Source organism: Theropithecus gelada, chromosome 11 (genome assembly GCF_003255815.1).
Source record: "Theropithecus gelada isolate Dixy chromosome 11, Tgel_1.0, whole genome shotgun sequence".
Classification (NCBI taxonomy): Eukaryota; Metazoa; Chordata; class Mammalia; order Primates; family Cercopithecidae; genus Theropithecus; species Theropithecus gelada.
In genome coordinates this window covers 120,580,162-120,601,202 of record NC_037679.1, presented here as the reverse complement: position 1 = coordinate 120,601,202, position 21,041 = coordinate 120,580,162, and the positions used below count along the sequence as shown (strand labels likewise).

General features: G+C 37.1%; 1 protein-coding gene across 1 annotated transcript in view; it reads left to right on the top strand.

Moving 5' to 3' along the window:
* The window catches only part of ITPR2 (inositol 1,4,5-trisphosphate receptor type 2), a 492,062-nt gene that overhangs the window by 243,048 nt on the left and 227,973 nt on the right, over window positions 1-21,041 (top strand). The window contains exons 33-34 of the mRNA XM_025402066.1: window positions 3,707-3,835; window positions 5,021-5,141. Of these exons, the coding sequence (XP_025257851.1) occupies window positions 3,707-3,835; window positions 5,021-5,141 (250 nt within the window). The remainder of the gene's footprint in view (window positions 1-3,706; window positions 3,836-5,020; window positions 5,142-21,041) is intronic.

Genomic DNA, 21,041 nt, shown 5'->3' with positions numbered 1-21,041 from the left:
ATGGTCGACTTGGTTGTTTCAGGTTGTGAAACATATTACAGATTGGGAATCATTTCATTCTGTGGAGTTAGGTTAAAATAGTTTTTAAAAATCCATGGAGTATATTAGAGATTTGGGGAGAGATTTAGGTAGTCAGTAGTGACACACTATAAGACAAACCTCAAGTAACCTAGGAATGCAGCAGGAATTAATATTTAATAAATGTTTTGAGGACAATTGAATATCCATATGGAGAAAAAATAATCAGAATTCATAAATTAGGTCACCTACAGCAGCAAATTGCAGATATTTTAAAGAGTTAAAAACTAGAATAAAAATGTATAGACTATTCTTTTTAAGAGGGAGTTTTTTCTTGTTTATATTAAATATTAATAAATAGTAATGAACAAAATAAATAACAGTGCCTGGATGTTGAAAAGTAGTTTACACAATGAAATATAATGAAATATTCTAAATGGAATGAAAAATTACATATGAAATGACAACTGAAAAGAGCTCATAAAAATATGTTACTCATACTAAATGTACAGTCATTAGGTTTTTGGAAAATGGTTTACAGGGCTTGAATTGTTTGTATGACAGAAGATAGAAATGAAATGATTCCACGAAAAGTGGCCAATCTTGTTAACAGCGAGGGAAATAAAAAATAACTTTTAGGTATAATTAAATTGATAAAAATAATTATAATTTACTGGTGTAGCAGTCAGTTATAGTAGGAAACACATGGCACAATTCAAGAAACAAAGGCAGATTTAACAAGAAGGGATAGGAGAGTACTGAGGGGTTTTACCACCTCTAGACCCTGAAGGTACATGAAGCAGGCATTATTACTAGATCCTGGGGAAAGCTTGGAGATGTGGAGGAAGGACTTCAGTAGCAGCTGTATCCAGAACACAGAAGCCCCTACAAGGAGAGGGAGATGGGGATGGAGGCAGAGGTAGAGTAGGTGCCTCACTTCTTTCTCTTCCACTTTATAATCTCCTGCAAGAGCCTCATATTAGCTGAATACAACCAGAGCCCCAAAGCAAAAGCTATTTGGTGGTAATAAGGGAACATCCTGTGTATCTGTGGATAGTTTGCTGACAGTATTGTAAATTTATTATTTTAGAGGATCAGCCCAGCAGTATAAAACTGTCTACATACCCTCATCTGTTGATTCCTCTTTTGGTGAAATATGCCAAAAATATCTGAAAGTAAATACAGTAATTTTGCACAATTCTTTATAATAGCAAAAAAAAAAAAAAAATCATAAAAGATGAGCAAGAAGGAAATAACTAAGAAGATAAGAAAATGATTTGTAATATTGCTAATGTGTGCCTCAACTCATTCCAAAAATGGATTAAAGCATGATGGTGCATTAGAATGATGGAATAAATATAGCCTTTTAAAATAAGTATTTAGATAATGGCAGTACATGAAAGTGTTCTATAGGAAAGAATGTTATGTGAATAATATGTGCAAATGGATTAAAACTTTTAAACTGTATGTATTACACATAAAAATATAATTTGATATGATGTAATTTTATTTGAGCCATGTCCAATCTTTATTGTAAAGAGAAAATAAATAAAAATAAAAGAAAATAAAGAGATGTTCATATGTATGAGGTTCTTTTTCCTGAAAAATTTTAAAAGATTTTCTTAAGTGCTTCCTACATTTCTTGGCTGTCCATGATATAATAAGATGCAAGGTGAAATGTTGTCATTCATAGGGGACAGAAAAAACATCTTGAAAAATTATTTGAATTTCTTGTTTAAATGAACTGAGTAATAGGTTCCACGTAGCTTTGTAAAACACAGACTTTTTGTACCCAGGATTTTGAAAAAAGTCTTGATCCAGAAATAGATTATTTTTATTAATCCACTGACTAAAAAGCAAATTTCTGGGTGGTTTTTTGGCAAGTGTCCAGTTGCAGAAAATGCAGTGTGGTATACTCTAATGACTCTAGAGAGCCCCACATAATTCCTTGAAATGTCGCTGAATGAGGGAGGTCTTTTGTTTTGGTTGTGATGGAATTGGTCTGCTACGTCTTCAACTTTATTATATTTTTAACCTATGTGTCAGAAAGTTTCACTGTAAAGCAAGTGTTAGGAAGATGCTAAAAGAAGTAAATCCTAATTCTTATCTGTCATAGGAAGATCAATTTTATATTAGATCTGGGACCATGTAAATTAAATTAAATTTTAATCCTAGGTTAGATGTTCCAGGAATATAGCCCAACCTAAAGTTAACCTAAAACAAAATAAGAGTCCTTTATCCCTCTTTCATTTAAAAATTTACTAAATTATTCATTCATTTCACAAACGTTTGTTGAACATCTTGTGTGTGTCAGGCACTAAGTTATATGCTAGAACAATAACTAGAAGATTACATAATTTGATGTAATTTATTTCCATTAATTGCACTGTGCCTGCAATTACCCTATGAAATTAGATACACTAAAAATCTTTAAAAACAAAGTCAGGTAGGGGTCAATTAATAGATGAGGAAAAAGCGAACTGCTCAGATGGGAAGTGACTTCGACGCAAAATAAACCCTGTTCTCTTTCTCCCACCTCCATTTGGCAAATGCTGGCATTAGTGTTCCCAGATCCCAAAACAAAAGCCCCGGGACACATGGTTTGAGAAGAGAAATTTTCTCTTTTATGAATTTGTGTGAAAGCTTTTTAAACAATATCAGATTAAGTGACATTGACTTATTCTTTTGGTTAAGCAACCTATTGAAAATTTTTTAAAATTACATAAAAATTTGGATGGTCTAAGAACGTCTGGAACATCTGGCCCCCATATTACCCACCACAATTTTGTGAAAATTTAAACTTTCTTTCTCTGCTGCAGTTTTTCAGTCTTTTCTCACATTCTCTGCCCACCACTCCCACTTCTTTTTCTTTTTATCTCTATGTTTTCCTGTCTTTTCACCAGCCAACATTTTTTCGTGTGTTTTTAATTAGGTATCTTAGCTTTTGCAATTTGATCATGCTGACGTTGAAATTTACAGCAAAATGCAAAATGACCAATTACTGCCTCATTTCATCAGATGTAAAGATCAGAGCAGGAACCGGGGCTGCTCTTTTCTGGTCTTTCTCCAGCTTCAGCATTGTCTCTTTGGCTGAGTCCACTCTGAGAAGAATGCATGCAAACCTATAGTTCCATGCTTCTCAGATAATCCATGGATAAAAACATCGACATTATTGGGAGGGTTTTGACTTATCTTCTCCTACCTATCTGTTTTCCTCTCCAGATGCTTTCTGTGTTTGTGTCCTCCAATTTGAGTGAGGGTTAGGAGTGAAAATGTCTGGAATTGCTAACTACCATTAATCACCTTTCTTATACTTAGAATGACTGTTTCATCTTTGGTCACCTTACACTGAGTGGAAAAGTGTTCTCTAGCAAAGCCAAACTTGGAGGCTGAGGGAGAGGTTGGTGTGCAAGAGAAGGGAGAAGCAAATTAGGAAGAAGAGGCTGGGGGTCTGTGAAAGAATTCTGGTTTCAAGGCTGAAATGACAGGCTAACTTGATGGAGAAGCTACTGAAGAATGATACAATTTTCATGACTTCAGGCTGAAATGCTTCTCTTCTAAACAACTTTAAAAAACAGAAGAAATGTTATTGACAACTATTTCAGGACAATTTTTAGGTGGTTCCAATACTGAGTTGTAGTTTAAAAATATGATAAAACATACTGAGTTGTTTTGTTTTTCTCTCCAGGTTTGCAACACAACTACAGACAGGAAACATGCAGACATCTTTTTGGAAAAGTGTGTTACTGAGTCAATAATGAATATTGTGAGCGGCTTCTTTAATTCCCCCTTTTCAGACAATAGTACCAGCCTCCAGGTAAGTCAAACAATTGCAAAGCATTCTGTTGCAAAGAGTTTCTCTTATTTGAGTAGGGGAAATTTTTTCTGCTCAGAAAGTTATTTCCTACTCTTGAAATGTTTGTTCTTCTCTTATATTATTTAGTATTATGCCTCTTTCTGAGTTTACCAAACTTTATTTTAAGTAAAGAGACCTCATCTTTAAATTGAATTATTTTTCCTCTTTCTCTAAGCAGACTAAGAGCTTTCGTATCTGTATGTTGATTGTTTGCCAAGTGTTGAAATAACTGCACAGTTAATTCTTTAAATGATAGACATTTTGCCCCTGAAGTTATACTTATCCTAATAGAATTAACAAAGGTTTATATAATAAAACTTTTAATCTGAGTATTTATAATACTAAAAATTTAATCAATTAAACATCCTTAAAAGGAGGAAAAGCTAAATAAATTATGATGTATCTGTAGGATGGTCTATTATATAGCAATTAAAAATCATGTTTTAAAGGAAAAATTGATGACCAAGAAAATAAACATGAAGTAATATTAGGCCACTGAATTCCATTATAGTATCATCCAAATTTGTTTGTGTAAAGAATATATAAACATACATGCATCAAAAAACTCAGGAAGTAAATGTCTTTAAATATTGATACTGTATCTCTGTGTTATAGGATTCTTGATGATTTACATTTCTGTGGTCCACAGATACTCTACAGTGATTGTGTATTACTCTCTAAAATATCATTTCAATTATACTTTCTTTAGGGAAAAATTTTAAACCATTAGATAGAACCACAGGAAATTGTTTCTGTAGTTCAAAATGGTTGTCTCCTCTACTTGCCCATCATATGAAACCAAAACAAACCAACCAACCCAGAAACACCTGCTTATTTGCACATGGGAATAAACCATGGATTATAAAAAATATTCATGTCATTGGCTTCAGGAAATGGCATATTTTTCTGATTTACAATATAATTAAAATGAAAATAATCCATTTTCTATACTGTGTAGCATATTGCCTCTCCTGAAGAGAGTACCTAATGAATGTTTGACGAATGAGATATTTATTAGCTAGCACTGAAACTTGAAAGATTGTATTTTATGTTATTTTGATGAACCTTGCTGATAATGCATAGACACTACATCAGGGCTGTTAATGGTTTAGCATCTCTTTTTGCCTACCTTTTTTCTGGTTTTAGACACATCAGCCAGTTTTTATTCAGCTACTGCAATCTGCCTTCAGAATTTACAATTGCACCTGGCCAAACCCGTCACAGAAAGCCTCGGTGGAATCCTGTATCAGAACTTTGGCTGAAGTGGGTAAGTCATGGTTTGAGTTTTACTTATTTTTACATTTCTGGAAGAAATTAGGTTTTTGGCTAATGGGCACCACAAGCAGCTTCCCAATTTACAACTTAATAAGAAAGCAGGTATGTTTTCTGTGAAATTGAAGAGCAGCCATCAGCAAATGATTCCGAATGTTGCATATACTTTTTGGGAGGAGGACATAATCATTATAATAAAAATCTTAAATTTAATATTATTGCATATGGAACTTTAATATGGCTCAGTCAGATTTTACAGAATTTTAGTTAATTGTTACCTCAGATTTCATTATGGAATTGTCTTGTCTATTAAGTGACCTGACTTAGTAATACCTTCATATGACGTAGGACTTTTTGAGGGTCTTGTAGTTTTCCAATTTTGTTTGAAGTCCATCAGTATTTATTGAGGGCCTATTATATATAGAAGGCTTCAGAAATTACAAATGAAATTGAAGGCAAGGGAATTACAGCTAAAGGGAGGTAAGCAGAGAGAGAGAGAGAGAGAGAGAGAGAGAGTTAATAAATTAATTGGGGTCATTCCCCCAATGGTGGAGGGGAGAGGAGAAGAAATGCACACTTGGCTGTACTGAACAAAAAAAGGAAGAGCTTGATCATCCTCTCAACTAATGGTGGCTCTGCAGGCATTGGGAACGACAGTTTATAGCATATTTCATTACCAGTCATCATCACTGTTAACATTTACTGAGTACTTATCATGTGCAATGCCAGCAATTTATATGCATTATCTCATTTAGCATTTAGTCCTTAGATAGGTTAATTATTTACATTTTATAGTTAAGAAAACAGAGAGTTTTATAGGTTATGTAATTTGGCCAGGGTTATAGCATACCTCAACAAATATGTGAGAAATGAATAAATGACTTAACTGATGAATGACCATTTAAAATGTTTTTATTCATTTCTTTCTGTTTGCAGTTTGACCTAGGTTCTTTTATATTAACAAAATTTAGTGACAGCCCCAATTTTAATTTCAATACATTGAAAGGCAGTTATAACCCAAGAGGATCAACTGAAAATTAGTAGAACTAATAGACTAATAATACAGTTGACTTAGGTAATTAATTATAAATGAGTATTATACTTAATAGACTTCCTGTATACCACAAAAGAGAACATAATGTGAAAAGGACATCATTATCAATAGCAACAAAAACATTAAACATCTAAGAGTAAACTTAATATGAGAGAATAAAATTTTACTATATTAAAGGATATAAAAGATTTTAATAAATAGAGAAACAAATAATTTCTTGATTGGAAAATTCCATGGATAAAGATGCCAGTTCTCCTCAAATAAACTAATAACTTTAATGTTTCCACACCTGGAGCCATTCTTTGCACATACCCTCCTCACCTCAGAGCCCACATGAGCTGGGATGCCCCTTGGTGGGCCACACCCCACAAGGATGCTGTCCTTTTGCAGTTTGGCCTCTGCTACCCTCCTATGGAGGGATGTCATCCTCATCTCCGGTCTTAGTCTGTTTTGTGCTTACTGTGTTTTGTGCTGCTATAACAGAGTGCCTGAGACTGAGCAATTTATCAAGAATAGAGATTTATTTCTTATAGTTCTGGAGGCTGGGAAGTCCAGAATGGAGAGGCTTGCGTCTGGTGAGGGCCTTCTTGCTGCATCGTCCCGTGGGGAAGGCAGAAGGTGGAAAGCAAGAGAGGAAAAGAGAGAGAGAGTAAAAGGAAGGGGGTTAAACTCACATTTTTATTAGAAACCCACCCCTGGGATAATTAACCCACTCATAACAGCATCAATTCATTCACAAGGGCTCTGCCCTCTTAAAAGTCCCACCTCTCACTTCTGTTGTATTGAGGATTAAGTTTCTAACACACGAACTTCGAGGGACACAATCAAAACATAGCACCTCCCTTGGGCTGGTGCTAGGTCAGGCTGCTGCTCTGCAGGGGATCTTCTTCACCTGGCTTGGCCTCTACCTCTCTATCCTGGGCCACTCCTTTGCATGGATACACTCCTTGCCTGTAATCCCCAACCCAGGCTGCTCCTCGCGTGGACACCCTCCTCACCCCACTTGAGTACTGATTTTCTGCAGGCAGTCCTGCTACATAGACCTTCCACTCCCTTTTGGGCCTCCACATTCTGGAGCGCCATGGCTCCTTTGCACATCTTACCCAGCACGGACACTTACTGTGCTGCGCTCCTTCTAAAGATTTTAGAACTGAATGGTGTGGGAGGGGAAATGAAGAGGTACAAGAAGAGGAAGCGGTCACAATTGTATCGTATCAAGAATAAAGAAGGACACATAAAAGTAAAGAAGGAGAAATAAAGAAAGAGAACCTAATTTTTATTTTAAAAGGATACACAGAGGAAAGTGTTCAGAGAGATAAATGAAATTTTAACATTGATTATCTCTGAGTGGTGGATGGACGATGTGTGGATCTGGTTTCTTCTTCACACTTTTATGTAATTTCTGATATTACTTTCAAGTTATAATGAAACAGCAGTAAATGTATTTTTATTTGGGTCAAATCAGTTAGGAAACACATTAACCATTAAAAGATAAAATCCAAAGGAAAAGCAAAGAAACATGATGGTGCTAATTTTTACATAGGAATACACTGTCTTAGCTGCGAAGTATTTTTCTGTATTTCACATATTAAGGCAGTCTCTCCTCTTTTTCCTTCTTTCTCTCTCCTCACTCCTCTTGTTCCTCCTCCTCCACTCCTCAAATTTAGCAAATGCAAGGCGGGGAAATGCCAGTTGGCCCTACACAGGGCATAGCGGGCATGTTGTTGATCATATGTACACATTGAGAGAAAAAACGTGGAGCCACAAGTGAAATTCCATATTGTGACTGCTTTCTGAATTCTGCCTTCAGTGATATGCATTGTGCAATCCAATCAGTTCATGCATAGAATTGCAGATTTGGGGGCTTAATATAGTTACTGAAACTATATTAGTCTAAATACATCCTTTATTTCTAAGTAATAAGATTTCATTTCCTACCATTTCCATAGTGGCCAAAATATTATAATTTAAGAGGAAATTTTAGTTTCTTTTTGCATGCTATAAAGACATGTGTGGTAAGTCTAAAAATAATTATATGGAAATGTATAATCCAGATACGTGAAGAGTGTGGTTTCTGTGTCAATCTCAGTTTTCTCTTGGTGAGAAGGCATGCCTTCTTCATTTTGCTTGTTGGTCCCTTTCATCTGAACAGTTAAAGCTCTGGAAATTCTATCCCCAGTCTCCCTCTGCATTCGTTCCTCCCCTCCCCTTCCCCCCATTGTGGCCTCATTAACCCTTCATTACTTTCTTCTTGGATCACTGCAAGAAATTAATATTATCTCCTTCTGTCTTCCCTTATTTAAATAAGCCTGATACCAGAGTAGTCTTTCTGAAGTGAAATTATTTCTTTTGGTTTAAAAAATCAACACTACGTCCCCAACCTTCAGCAACATCCCTTTACCTAACACTCTAAGGCTAGATTCCTCACTGTTACATCTAGGATGCCCCCACATGGCTCACACTAGCTTTCTCCAGTTCCCACCACTGCCACTCCTCAGCATCTTTCCCATTACTCAACTTTTTTTTCCTGTTCAAATTCCTCCATAACCATCCTTGGCTCCTACATCCAAATCTGAACTCTCCCCCATTGGTCCACGTATACCTTCCTTAGAGTCTGTGATATGGTTTAGATGTTTGTCCCCTCCAAATCTCATGTGGAAATGGGATTCCAATGTTGGAGGTGGGGTCTGGTGGGAGGTGATTGGATCATGGGGGCAGATCTCTCATGAATGGTTTAGCGCCATCCCCTTGGTGATAAGTGAGTTCTTACTTCGTGAGTTCCCGTGAGATCTAGTTGTTCATAAGTCTGGGACTTGCCCCCACTCCTTGCTCCTGCCATTGCCATGTGACCCCGTCTGCTCTCCCTGTGCCTTCCACCAAGAGTGGAAGCTTCCTGAGGCCTCACCAGAAGCTGGACAGGTGCAGAGGCCATGTTTGTATGGCCCGCAGAATGATGAGCCAGTTAAAACTCTTTTCTTTATCAATTATCCAGCACCAAGTATTTCTTTTTAGTAACACAAGAACAGCCTGATACAGTCTCATTTCATTCTAACTTACATCATCACAGGCACTGTTCTTGTCTCCCATATTAGATTTTGACGGGCAACTATAAAGTAGCTGTCAAAAAGAAATTAATAGAAAGTTGTTACCTAGGATGAAGGTGAAAAGCAGATTCTGCTTAATGATGATTAGACTGTATGTTTTTTGGTGATTGTTGGATGCTGGTCATAGAAACAGAAAACCAAAGTCGAACACATTCAGAAGTGAACCCTCACAGTTGTCAAGGGATCTAAAATCACCTCACTTTAGTGTTTGAAAACATTTGAAATATTTAGACAAAGAAACGAAATCTGAGGAGGAACACAATAATTATTTTTAAACTTTTGAAGGTTAGAATGGGCTGTTTTTTTTTTTTTTTTTTAAACAGGTTCCCAAAGACAGAATTATAGCTCATATATGGCAGCTGCAAGAGGCAGATTTCTGTGCTACTTGAAAAAGAACTCTTTTGCAGTTAGTACTTTTTTAAAACCTTAGGTGTCACAATGGATTCTGCCCTTTTATTTACTCTCATTAAACACAGCAGCAAATTCTGTCAGACCCATTTCCAGAATCTCTCTTTTTCTTTCTTTTGTGTCAGCCTTGCCCAAATCCACCATCATCGGACATGGATAACAGAAGAGTGTCCTTACTAAATGTGCCACTGCAATCCATTGCATGCACAGTTGTTAGAGGATCTTAACATATAAACCAGAGCATGTCACTCATCCACTGACAACTCCCCATTGCACTTACAAAAGCTCTTCCTCATCTGAGCTGCATCTAGTCTGATCTTTTCCCATCACCCTCCATCTCCTCCAACTCTGCTCCAACCACACTGACCTTCTTTCTGAATCTCTCATCTGCTTCAGGCATTTCCTCACCTGAGGACATTTGCATATGCCATTCCCTCTGTTTGGATCCTCTTCCTGGAGATTGTCACTTGCTGGTTTCTTCCCATCAGTCAGATCTCAGCTCAAAATATAAGTGCTCGGTGAAGTATTCCTGAACACCCGCGCCCCCATGCAGTGTCTCAGCTTCTTCCTGCTCCTTATCATCTTAGACCATTTCATTTTCCTCTTAGCTCTTGTCCCTATTTGAAAGCAGCTTGTTTGTTTGTTTATTGCTTCTTTGTTGTCTGCCCCACCCCTCTTTAGAATGTAAGCTATAAAAAGAGGGACTTTCCTTTCTTCACCACTGGAGCCTGAAAGTGTTTGTTCTTGACTAAGCAGATTAATAAGTGTTTGTTGACTGACAGTAATCCATAGGCTAGGTGTTTCACAGATAGTGAAAGGTTAAGTAACTTGTCCAATTAATAAGTATTTGAGTTGGGTTTGAAATCCAAGTTTCAGCCAGGGACAATAGCTCATGCCTACAATCCCAGCACTTTGGGAGGCCAAAGTGGGAGGACGGTTTGAGGCCAGGAGTTTGAGACCAGCCTGGGTAACATAGTGAGACCCTGTCTCTACAAAACAAAAACAAAAACAAAATTAGCCGGGCATGATGGTGCACACTTGTAGTCCTAGCTACTTAGGAGCTTAAGTGGGAGATCTTTTCTGCCCAGGAGTTCCTGGCTTCAGTGAGCTATGTTCCCACCACTACACTCCAGCCTGGGTGACAGAGCCAGACCCTGTTTCTAAAATAAATAAATAAATAAATGAAATCCAGGTTTCTTTGAGTATGAAGTTTATGCTTTATCATGTTGCCCTGAAAGTCCTATCTTAGGAAGTCCTAACATATAAACTAGAACGATGGACATTTGGCTTACTGGAGTCAAAAGACAAAATTACCACAAATTTAATTTGAAGATCTAATTGCCTTTTATCTGCCACTATTACCATGTCAACCCTGTTTCTACTACGCTCACTAATACTTTCAACATGAAACTAGAAATTTAGATTAAGTCAGACCAAGAACCTTGAAAGGCCTAAGTAAGGGAAACATACTTAATTTATGTTAACTAAAAGTAAGGACTGCAAGATCTTATCTTACATCAGTTGAACGCAAATCAATCACTTTAATTGAGCTAACTCCTTCCTAGATTGGTGGGATCCAACCCCACGAAAATTTAGCCATCAGCGAAATAGCCTAGTCAACTGGCTTCAGTCTACTTAACGATTCCATTCTAGAATAAAGCAGCACCTCAGTTGCTTTTTAGGCAGAAAAGGGCTGAAGAAAGTAGAAACATGGAACAAGAAGCAAATTGGCCTTTTCAAAGTTCCCTTCCTTAAAGGGTTAAAATATCGTGCCAAACTAGGCCCCTTTCAACTGATTGCCATGCATCTCCTGTTTTCTTGGATAAGCAGCCCATTTCAGAGTTCTGTTTGATTATGTGACACTTAGCATGAATGACTCCATTCTGGCCTCGTCTGCTGGGGCCTAGTGCAGGAGGCTAGACCAAAACAATGGCCTCCCATAAACTTTGTTGGGTGGGGATCTGTCTGACATTTTACAACTCAGGTGCAAAATTATTTTTGTGTTTCAGCAATTCTTTAAAAACACATAAAGGCACTAAAGTTTAGCAGAATTCAAATATGCAAGAATTTTTAATATTAAAGAGAACAAGGGATGTGCATATTTAAAATGCAACAAAGTCAAGAGAGTACTTTGTTTACAAGACAGATTTTCAGTGCATTTACAAGTTGGTAAACACATTGCTGTCAATGTAAAGATCAATTATAGTCATATTTACATAACATTTTATGATTTGTAAATTGCTCTCAAGTACAGTAGCTCAACTCATCTAGCATCAAAAATACTTCGTTCTCTTTCTTATTTGTACATGGAATACAAAAGGTGGTAAAAGTCAGCAAAAGCACTCTCTAAGTCAGTGTTTGCCTTGCTGAGAGCAGCAAGCATTTACTGAGTGTTGGAAAATCTAGTAAAATCCATGATGCGGACATAATTCTTAGCTCCATTTTATAGATGGGGAAATGACATTATCAGGGTTTAGCAGCTTTCTGAAGGTCACACAGGTAGGCAGGGCCTGAGCCAGGATCTGAATCCCTTCTGCACTGACACGCTAGTAGGCATTAACCTCTGCTATCACAAATCTCTGCTCTGCTGTCACAAATCAGTTTAAGCAGATGCATTACCTGTTTTATACCATTAAGATATGCATTATGGATCAAGGTGGTAATTTAAGCTATGCATGAAACAAATATATAGAATTTTCAAATAAAGTAAAAAGAAGGTGAGGAGCTAGTGAACTGAGTTATAAGGGTTTTGGGGAAGCCCTTTATAGAAAAAGAATACTTCCTATCATCTATTGCTTTTTCTCCTTTCCCTGGATTGCTCCAGAAGTTTGGTAACTTTATCTGTTGCCATTAATGTTTTGAGGCAATGATCCTTTGTGAGTTTACTATGTCATGTCAAATTTTTCTGATAAAACTTCAGAAGTTTTTAAAACTGAAACTGTGATCATTTGTGAATATATCACGTATATCATGTCAGATTTTTCTGATAAAACGTTTTAAACTTTTAAAGGCTAAAGTGCTTTTGAATGTCTTTTTATATGTAGAAATTACTCATATTTACCTCCATTGCTACACTGTCTTCTAAGATGTAGGACTTGAAATTGATAAGATACAAGCTTTTAAGTGATCATAAATGCAACTTCCCCAGCAAAGTCATTACATGCAGGGGGGCTAACTGGAATGTAAGGGATAAACATCTTTATCATCCTCTGCCCTCAATGAGCTAAATTAAGGGTGATGGTGGGAGCAAGTAAGGATAGAGAACTCTGCAGTAAATGCACACCATGGTATTCACAGAAATTTGAGAAATGTTCAGGCCATTAAGGCTATGTGAATTTTTTTAATGCACTTGGTCAAATGCTGTTCCTCAGTTTATTCATTTATTTAAAGTAAAATAGCACATAGTAGAAATATAGAACTTTGAGAAAAAGCATCCAAGAATTACTTCCATATTATTGCACTTAAAAAGGAATTTTGTTCCATGTGTTTCATAATCTTCAAATGATTTGGGGGGATTAATGCTGGGTACTTTGTTGGCAACATAATCTATTTTCCAAGTGGAAATTCCATAAAATATCTTTTACAAATGGTTTGAATAATAAACATCAATTTTCAAGCCAACTGGTCCCGAAAGATTTGTACATGTAGAAAATGTTAACCCTTTAAGAAGAGAGATTAAGTCTCTATTAAATAAACATACCTATTTTAATCTATCTAAGGTATTGTGGTTGATTTCAGAAAGAGCTTGACATCATACACCCCAGTGATCACAGTTTTTAAAAACTCCAATACTACTTAAAAAAATTAAATCTGAGTAAGTTATAAAATAGGATAATATCATACAGTTTTTCACATATTTATTAACTCAACTGATTTATAGCGATTCCTCATTATCTGAAAGGCATTATTCTAGTTTTGGAGGAAATGCAATGTGTCAAACCACATTTTCTACCCTCGATTAATTTCCAGTATATTAGGGGTAGACATAACATGTACAGAAGTAATAAAGCAGAATAAAACTAAGTACCCTTCCTGTTATAAAATTCTAAAGCCTGATCTTGTCTACAGCACAGTAGGCACTCAATGTATATTTATCACATGAATAAAATAAATGAATACAAATAAATGAATGAGTATCTAATTCTTCTCTTTGGCTGCATAACATCCCATTGCATGACTATTAAAATAGATTTAACCTCACTATTGAATATTTATGTTGTTTTCAATCATTTTGCACATGTGAATAAGGTAAATACCTAGGAGTGGAATTTCTGGGTTATTTCACTTTTGACAGATGCTGCCCTCTGTAGAGATTGTTCAGTTTACACTCCACCAGCAATGTAGGAGAATATCTTTCTTCTTGATAATGCAGTGTGTTAGATTTTTGCCAATCTTGTAAGTAAAAATATTTTTATAGTTTTAATGTGTACTTCTCTTTTTTATGAGTGAGGGAAAAAAACATTATATGATTGATATTTCCTTTTCTGTGAGCTGTCACTTCTTGTGCTTTCCTTATTTATCCTAATGGGTTTTTTCTTAATAATTTGTATAACCATTTAGATATTAAGAAAATGATCTCTTTGCCTATAAGTAACAATTTTTTTTCTCTTTTCTGATTTTTTTTTTTTTTTTTGAGAGAGAGTCTTACTCCATCGCCCAGGGTAGAGTGCAGTGGCACAATCATGGCTGGCTACAGCCTCAACCCCCCTGGGCTCAAGTGACCCTCCCATCTCAGCCTCCTGAGTAGCTGGGACTACAGGCAGGTGCTGCCACACCTGGCTAATTTTTGTATTTTGTTATAAAGAGTTTTTGCCATGTTACCCAGGCTGGTCTCAAATTTCTGGGCTCAATCAGTCCACCCGCCTTGACCTCCCAAACTGTTGGGATTACAGGTGTGAACCACTGTGCCCACCAATTTTTTTTTTCTTGCCATTTGTCATTTGAACTTTTAGTTATTTTTTGGCATGCAATATTTTAAAATTTTCTTTTAGGCTTTTTAGGTTTTCTTTCATCTTTGGAATAACCCTTATCAGTCTAAGATGTTTTTTGAATTCTCATGGAGAATTTTCATAGTTTTGTTTTGTCTGTGTTTTGGGAGTTGCTGTTCAAAATTGTGAGCTATCTGGGATACATTTAGTTATAAGGTATATGGAATCAACTTTATTTTTTCCAGATGACTAGTCAAGTGTGCCAATACTAGTTCTTCAATAACCCGTAAAAATTACATGCATTATTCAATGTAAGGATTAATTGAGGATTCACCCGCTATAATTTGAGTGCCAAACAGGAAAGATGCGTTTAATATATTTAATGTTCTTCCTGTTTATGTACACTAGTGCTTCAGTACAGATTTATTTTGGGTCCTTTGACATGATACAGGAAATGTGCCATTCTCTGCCCCTGCCATTCCACTCTCCTGTGTTCCACCTGGGCTGTACAGTAGAGCTTGACAACCAACCAGGTTTTCTAATTAGTGCTTACACTTTCCATTGCCTTTCCCCCCTACCTGTCAGTGTATCTAGCTAAGCATTTTTCTCCATGGCACCTATCACTGCATTGTATGTATTCTCAGAGATTTTGGTCTGGCAGATACCATCAGTAATTCCATCTAATTAAAACATTTTTACATAATAAGCAATATTTAATAATAATTAGAAATAGATTTTGCTTACATCTTAAAATCACTGCAAAGACTTGTCATATCCAGAAAATTTCCTAGATTTATAAACCTAATTAGACAGTTGCCTAATAATAAAAAAAATTGTGGATAAAGATAGCTCATTTTAGAGGACTGGTTATCTCTAGGCAGAGCTCTACAAAAGATAAATGCATTGATAACAACCCATTCTCTCTCTTATTAGTTATTTAAGGGATCCATATACTTACTTGCTGACAGTGTATCCTTAAGGTGTATCTCAATTGCATTCCAACTTAAAAGTGAAATAGGAACAAGTATCTTAAAAAATATTTTAAACTTTAAAGTGACCCTTTGTGTTAAAGTACATAGTTGGAGTTAATGCTATAGGCCAGAAGAATGGCTAACTGTAGTAAATGTGTTAGCTTTTCCTTATTGAGAGACAGATGGGGCAGAGAATAACTGCTAATCCCAAGAATACATTCTAGTTCACATTTTGACACACTATGTGTATGTGTATGTGTATGTGTGTGTGTGTATATATATACAGGCTATATATATACATATACACATATATACATATATACAAATATATATATACACATATAAACACACACACACCAGAATATATATGGAGAGACAGCATATATATATATATATATATAGCATATATATGTGTATATATACATGCTGGCTATAGAGGAATGTGTTCCATCAGCAGTTTACAAGAGATTCTGGTGGTGGATGAGATTTCCCTGAAGTCACTAATAAAAAGGCTGCATTGTTAATAACAGAGGTGCTGCCATTGAACTAAATTTTCACTGGCGTCATTAGAAAAATATTCATTGAGCGCTTCTTTGTGTAAGTCATCTTCATAGCAACAACACTTATTTGATGGTCAATTTCACCTAATGTACCTGATTCCTGAAGGGCAGATAAATCCCAATCTCCTCCCCAATTTGTTTAAATGTCAGTGGAAACTTGTTTTGTAACATGTTTTGAGAAACACTGAAGTTTATAATTTTTGTTATTTTTGTTGCTTAGAAAATAACATAGAAGTAGTATTGTCTTCTGTTTGATTTTTGAATGTTTAGAGCAAACCCAGTTTATGTGTGAAGCAGCCAGAAAAGGATGAAAATCTTGCCAGGATTTGATCATGGTGCAGGATTAAGTATTTATAAAACTATGCGCTGCTTGGCAGAGTTGAGGCCGTCTGTCCTTCAGATGAGACAGAAGTGCAATTGCATTGCTGTGTGTGAAGGACATAACCAGAGATATTGCATGCTTGGGAAAGAGAAACTTATCATGAATATTAGGAAAACATTTACTAGGGAAATTTAAGCAGTGGTGAAATTGATTGTTTAAGGTTGCCTTGTAGCTGTTACTATTTCTATAAAACTGCAGCGTGAGTTTTTATCTAAATTGGTAAATGTTTTTGGTGTGGCTAGTGAAAATTATCTATTTTCTGTTTTCCTTTCTTTTCCTTTCCTTTTCCTCTCCTCTCCTGTTCTCCTTATCCTTCTCTCCTCTTTCCTCTCCTCGACCTCCTCCACTCTCTCCTCCTCCTCCACTCCTTCTTCCTCCTCCTCTCTCTCCTCCTCCTCTCCTCTCCCCTCCTCTCCTCTCTTTTCCTCTCCTCTCCTCTTTCCTCTCTTTCTCCTCTCCCTCCCCTCCCCTCCCCGCCCCTCCCCTTCCCTCTCCTCTCCTCTCCTCTTCCTTCTCCTCTCCTTCTTCTCTCCCTCTCCCTCTCCTCTCCTCCTTCTTCTCCTCTCCTTCTTCTCTCCCTCTCCCTCTCCTTTCCTCTCCTCTCCTCTCACCTCTCTTCTTCCTTCTCCTCCTTCCCCTTCCTCTTCTCCTTCTCCTCTCCCTCTCCCTCTCCTCTCCATCTTCCTGTCCCCTCCCTGTCCCCTCCATCTCCCTGTCCTCTCCTCTCACCTCTCCTCTTTTCTCCTCCTTCTCTTCACTTCTCCTTCTCTTCTCCCTCTCCTCTCCTCTCACCTCTCCTCTTTCCTCTCCTTCTCCTCTCCTCTCCTTCTCCTCTCTCTCTCCTCCTCCTCTCCCTCTCCTCCTCCTGTCCCTCTCCTCTTCCTCTCCCTCTCCTACTACTATCCCTCTCCTCCTCCTCTCCCTTTCCTATCCTTCTCCTTTCCTCTTCTTCTCCCCTTCCCTCCCCTCTCCTCCCCTCCCCTCTCCTCCCTTCCTCTCCCGTCCCCTCTCCCCTCTCCCCTCTCTCACTTCCCTTTCCCCTCTCACTCTTCCCTCTCCCCTCTCTTCTCTTCTTTCGTTTTTAGAGACAGGGTTTTGCTCTGTTGCCCAGGCTAGATGCAGTGGCTATTCATATCATAGTGCACTACAGCCTCAAACTCCCGGACTCAAGTGATCCACCTGACTCAGCCTCCTGAATAGCTGAGGCTACCACTGCATCCAGCAAATTGTCTATTTTCAAACAAGTTTTTGAGTATCTTTAAGCTTCAGAGAATTTTCACCAGCTGGTAATATTATCTACTATTTGCTTTCCTTTCATCATGTGAAGCAAGCCAGATTATCTATCTATCTATCTATCTATCTATCTATCTATCTATCTATCTATCTATCTATCTATCTATCTATCTATCTATCCATCCATCCAATTTTTTTATCCCTTCCTTCTAAAATAAGTAAGCCTTCTGGGGACTATCATTATAAGTTTAAATATGATCTATATAGCTCTGCTATAACCATTTAGGACAAAAATGTAGCACTATGATATTAAAACTTTTCCAAGTAGAAGAGAATTTCCTAACCATGGAAATAGCTCATAGATCTTTTTTCATTTGTTTCTAACTTTATTTTCTTCTTCAGGTTCATACTTAGTTGCCATAGTTTCTCATATCCATGTAGACATTTAAAAACTATTTGCTCTTTTTTAAAATTTTTCATGGTGGATTCATTGAAGAATTTCTGAGCCTTTACATATTTTTCTAATGTTTTTGTTTGGGAATTACATTTGATTTTTAGTTTAGATGGACATAAAGTCCTTTTATCAAAATTTTTCATCTATAAAGGTATTCTATCTTTTAGCATTCAATGCTGATGATAAGTCTGATGCTGGTCAGATTCTTTTTAGGAATCGTCTTTTCTCTCTGGAAGTACTTGAGATTTTCTCCATACTGTCGACATTAGTGTAGTTTCTACAGCTGGCCGTAAATTAGCATAACTGTGTAGCTCAAAACAACAGAAATTTTACCTTCTCATAATTTGGAGACTAGGAGTCTGGAATCAAAGTGTCATCAGCACCATGCTCTCTCTGAAGGCTCCAGGGAAGAATTCATTCCTTGCCTTTCTCTTAGCTTCTGGGGTTTGCTAACAGTCTTTGGCATTCTTTGGCTTGCAGCTGCATAAATCCAGTCTCTGCCTCCATCTTCACATTGTGTGTGTCCCTCAGGTATTTTTCTGTGTCTCTCCTTCCCTTCTTATAAGGACACCAGTTGAATTGGATTGGGGCCCACCGTGATTCAGTATGACCTCAACTTAACTTGATTACATCTGCAAAGACCCTATTTCCAAATAAGGTCACAGTCAGAGGGAGGGGAGTGATGATTAATACTTCAACATATACTTTTTGGGGATGCAGTTCAACCCACAACAGCATTCTAAAGTTCTACCAGAATACGGCCAATATACTTACTTAATCCTGTTTAACATATTGGGGACCTTTTCAATTTGGATGTGTACATGTGTCTTAAGTTCAAGGAAGTTGTCTTCTATTGTTTTCTTAATAATTTCTTCTCTCACATTGTATTTGCTGTTTCTTTCTGGAACTTATATTTGTTAGATGTTTAAATTCCTGGGTTGACCCTCTTTATTTCACGATCTCTCTGTTTTATTCTCCGTTTTGATATTTTATGCTTAATTTTTAGAAGATTCCTTGACTTCCTTTCCAGATTACCAACTGTGTTTCTATCAATTATTTTTCAGCCAGTTTTTGACGTGTTTATGTATGCAATCACATTTTAATTTCTAAGATGTCATTCTTCTTTCTGACTTTCTAATTTTTTGGATGCAGTATATTTTCAGATTCTCTGAGGACAATACTTAGGATTATTTAAATATTTTTTGCTTTTCCTTGAGTCATCCCTGTTTTCACTAGGATTAGTTATTCTTAATGGTATTGGTTTTCCTTGTGATCCTTGGTGGTGTGTTTGTAGTTAGGAAAGTCCGTAATGACTGGCATAGGTTTCCACTGCAGTTTTAAAGGCCTGTTTCCTTCCTAGAATTCTTGTGTAAATGACAGGGCTGACCTGGAATTCTGTATGAGAGGCCAAAGGCTGACCAAATGACATGCAGACTTTCCTTCAGGCTGTGTGTGTGTGTATGTGTGCGCGCACATGCGTGCATATATGCATGTGTGTGTATAGCAGAAGTCAGGCTGGGAACACCAGTAAGTGTTAAAGTAAGGAGGGCTTTGCTCAGGAGTTGGAGAATTTAATATATTTCCTCTCTCTGCTGGTGCTGTCTCTTCTCTCTCCCCACATTCTACGTCTTTTTTTTTTTTTGAGACGGAGTCTAGCTCTGTCGCTAGGCTGCAGTGCAGTGGCGTACAACCTCCGCCTACTGGGTTTAAGCAATTCTCCTGCCTCAGCTTCCCGAGTAGCTGGGATTACAGGCATGCACCACCACACCCGGTTAATTTTTGTATTTTTAGTAGTATGTTGTCCAGGATGGTCTTGATCTCCTGACCTCGTGATCCGCCCGCCTTGGCCTCCCAGAGTGCTGGGATTACCTGCGTGAGCCACCTCGCCTGGCCCACATTTTACCTCTTACTTGATCTCTGGCGTTACTTCAAGCTCCATTCTGCTTCTTTATCAAGTTCTAACGTCTTCATTTGGCATTCTCTCCAGTCAGGTATTCTACTTTCTTGAGAGAACATTTCTTCATTTCTCTGACTTTATCCTCTGGGTAAAAACTGCTTCTGCCAACTGCTCTGTCTATGCCAATCAGAGGGAGGAGGGCCTTAGCTTCCCAGCTGTTCAGCTGTTATTCTTTAATCAGTTGCCCATATCCCTGCCCAACCCTTTGTTTTGGTTGACTGCGCACCTGGAAAGACCTTTTCTAACTCTAATCTCCTGTGGGGCAGTTTCTTCTCTTCTTTCTCTGATGGACTAATCCCATCTTCATTTTGCCTTGCAAAAATGCTTCAACATTACTCCTTTCTTTGTGACAGGCATTCTCAATTTTCAGTATTGATGTGATGTAAACTTGTTAAAATATAAATTTCAGTGGATCTTGGGAAGAAAGATACATATTAAGATGTGCCCTCTTCCAATGCAGATTTTTTACACTCTTCAACTTTTTATTTCTATTCTCAGATGTTTCATCACGTACAATTTTGTGTGCACACAAGCACTACTTAAATTAATGAATGGAGTGGAAGAATTATATCATGTGTTTTATGTCTGCTTTCTTATTTATGTTGGCATCTGGGAAGGTACAAATATGCTGGTTGTTATACAGCGTTTTTCTGTATTGATGCTGTATAAAGTACATTTCAAGCATGAATCATTAAGAAATCAAATAAGTTCTTGAATGTTTCATGTACCCACTTCACTAATTGGTCTTAAGAAATGAAATACATTCAGGTTAGAAGCTTTTACAGTTATATAAAACAAGTTAATGGCAGAGTTTAAAGATTTAATATTATTTCCTTTATGTTTA